Source organism: Nansenia antarctica, assembly GCF_963989245.1.
Source record: "Nansenia antarctica genome assembly, chromosome: 7".
NCBI classification, from domain to species: domain Eukaryota; kingdom Metazoa; phylum Chordata; class Actinopteri; order Argentiniformes; family Microstomatidae; genus Nansenia; species Nansenia antarctica.
Window position 1 is genome coordinate 31,835,816 of NC_137677.1, and position 2,500 is coordinate 31,838,315.

The 2,500-nt window shown below is 52.4% G+C and overlaps 1 protein-coding gene across 1 annotated transcript in view; it reads right to left on the reverse strand.

Annotated features, from left to right (window-relative positions):
* Positions 1-692: 692 nt before the first annotated feature.
* The window catches only part of LOC308162517 (equilibrative nucleobase transporter 1-like), a gene marked incomplete at its 5' end in the record, with an annotated part of 14,699 nt that continues 12,891 nt past the window's right edge, over positions 693-2,500 (reverse strand). The window contains 2 exons of the mRNA XM_080536665.1: positions 693-825; positions 1,360-1,483. Of these exons, the coding sequence (XP_080392791.1) occupies positions 703-825; positions 1,360-1,483 (247 nt within the window). The 3' untranslated portion in view covers positions 693-702. The remainder of the gene's footprint in view (positions 826-1,359; positions 1,484-2,500) is intronic.

Genomic DNA, 2,500 nt, shown 5'->3' on the forward strand with positions numbered 1-2,500 from the left:
CAGTGGTAGACACCTTAGATATGACGCCAGCAACCCTCCAGTCACCAGCTCAAATGCAGCTCCCTCCTGAGGCGGGGATCGAACCAACGACCTACCGATTGCTAGCCTGCCTCTCTAACCTCTAGGCTACCTGCCTCAAGACGAACAAATGCTATTTGGACTGAGAAGATGGGTCATAATAGATGTTGCACAATGCACGCGGCTCTACACACTGCTTTTATCACGGCCATAGCTGGTCTAGGAGGTGGTGATGGTGTCAGAGCTGGTCTAGGAGGTGGTGATGGTGTCAGAGCTGGTCTAGGAGGTGGTGATGGTGTCAGAGCTGGTCTAGGAGGTGGTGATGGTGTCATAGCTGGTCTAGGAGGTGGTGATGGTGTCATAGCTGGTCTAGGAGGTGGTGATGGTGTCAGAGCTGGTCTAGGAGGTGGTGATGGTGTCAGAGCTGGTCTACAAGGTGGTGATGGTGTCAGAGCTGGTCTACAAGGTGGTGATGGTGTCAGAGCTGGTCTACAAGGTGGTGATGGTGTCAGAGCTGGTCTACAAGGTGGTAATGGTGTCAGAGCTGGTCTACAAGGTGGTGATGGTGTCAGAGCTGGTCTAGGAGGTGGTGATGGTGTCAGAGCTGGTCTAGGAGGTGGTGATGGTGTCAGAGCTGGTATACTAGGTGTCATAGTTGGTCTACTAGTTGGTCTACTAGGTGGTCTAGGAGGTGGTGAGGGTGGTCTTGGTCTTAGCCCTCAGGGCAGCCAGGCCATGGCAGTGCAGGTAGACGTTGACAGGGTGGATGAAGGCCAGCAGACTGAAGAGGACCATGGCTATGTTCAACTGTAGGGAGGGGAGGGGGGGGGAGAGAATAACATTACTAGACTGAGTGAGAGATATGTAACAAGTAGCTCTAGTAAAGGTAGTAGGGTTAGGGTTAGTGATGGTAGCAGGTAGCTCTAGTAAAGGTAGTAGGGTTAGTGATGGTAGCAGGTAGCTCTAGTAAAGGTAGTAGGATTAGTGATGCTAACAGGTAGCTCTAGTAAAGGTAGTAGGGTTATGGCAGGGCTCCCAAGTCTCACGCATTGGGCGTGAGACACATGCATTTCAACCCGTTCACACGCTCACACGCTGCGTGTGTCTCACGCCCAATGCGTGAGACTTGAGAGCCCTGGTTATGGTTAGTGATGGTAGCAGGTAGCTCTAGTAAAGGTAGTAGGGTTAGTGATGCTAGCAGGTAGCTCTAGTAAAGGTAGTAGGGTTAGTGAGGGTAACAGGTAGCTCTAGTAAAGGTACTAGGGTTAGTGATGCTAGCAGGTAGCTCTAGTAAAGGTAGTAGGGTTAGGGTTAGTGATGCTAGCAGGTAGCTTGTCTCACGTATAGCGGGTCGCCTCCCAGCGCTCCCTGGGTCAGGATGAAGCACGGGTACTGCAGCAGGGCCACCACTGCTGACAGGCCCAGCATCAGCCCGTAGAGCTTACCAAAGTGACAGGCTGGAAAACTACACAGAGAGGGAGAGAGAGGGGGGGGGTGGGAGAGAGGGAGGAGAGGGAGAGAGAGAAAGAGAGAGAGGGAGAGAGGGAGAGAGAGAGAGAGAGAGAGGGAGAGAGAGAGAAGGAGAGAGAGGGAGAGAGAGGGGGGGGTGGGAGAGAGGGAGGGGGGAGAGGGAGAGAGAGAGAGAGAGAGAGAGAGAGGGAGAGAGAGAGAGGGGGGGGTGGGAGAGAGGGAGGGGGGAGAGGGAGAGAGAGACGGAGAGAGAGAGAGAGAGAGGGAGAGAGAGGGAGAGAGAGAAAGAAAGAGAGAGGCAGAGAGAGAAAGAGAGAGAGGGAGAGAGAGGGAGAGGGAGAGAGGGGGAGAGAGAGGAAGAGAGGGAGAGAGAGAGAGAAAGGGGGGAGAGAGAACGAGGGAGAGAGGGAGAGGGAGAGAGAGAGAGAGAGGGGGGGAGAGATTTTATTTACTGGTATGTGCGTACATATTGGTTTCACCATTCAGAAATTATTAATTGTGTGTGTGTACGCCTGGTGTGTGTGTCTGTGTGTGTGTGTGCAGTGGCGTAGGGGACGGGCCCGCAAGCGACGCACCGCGGGGGGGCCCCCAGCCTCTAGGGGGCCCCCTAACATTGGATACTGTGGTGGGTTGACATAATTCACCCACGGTGGGTTGGGAGTATTGTTCCGCACGGACAGTTAAGTGCGTGGTACCCGAGTTGTTTATTCAGTTACTGCTTGAGTGTGTTGTTGACAATCGTTCATGTCCTTCATTAAACGTTTAGCTTTGTTTAGCTTTTTAGCTACGACTCCCGTCTCTCGGCACTACGATACAAACTTTTTTTTATTTTTATTTTTAGGCAGCGAGACACAAGACCCTGCAGAAAAATGAGCAAGCGAAAGTACCTCAGTGGTGCGCAAAAACGGCAAGAGCAATATAAAATGTAACAAAATGCAGCGAAACTTACCAAAATGTCATATTTTCTCACAAACCGACCCAAAGCAGCTTCTGCGACTGACGCGGGTAGGGA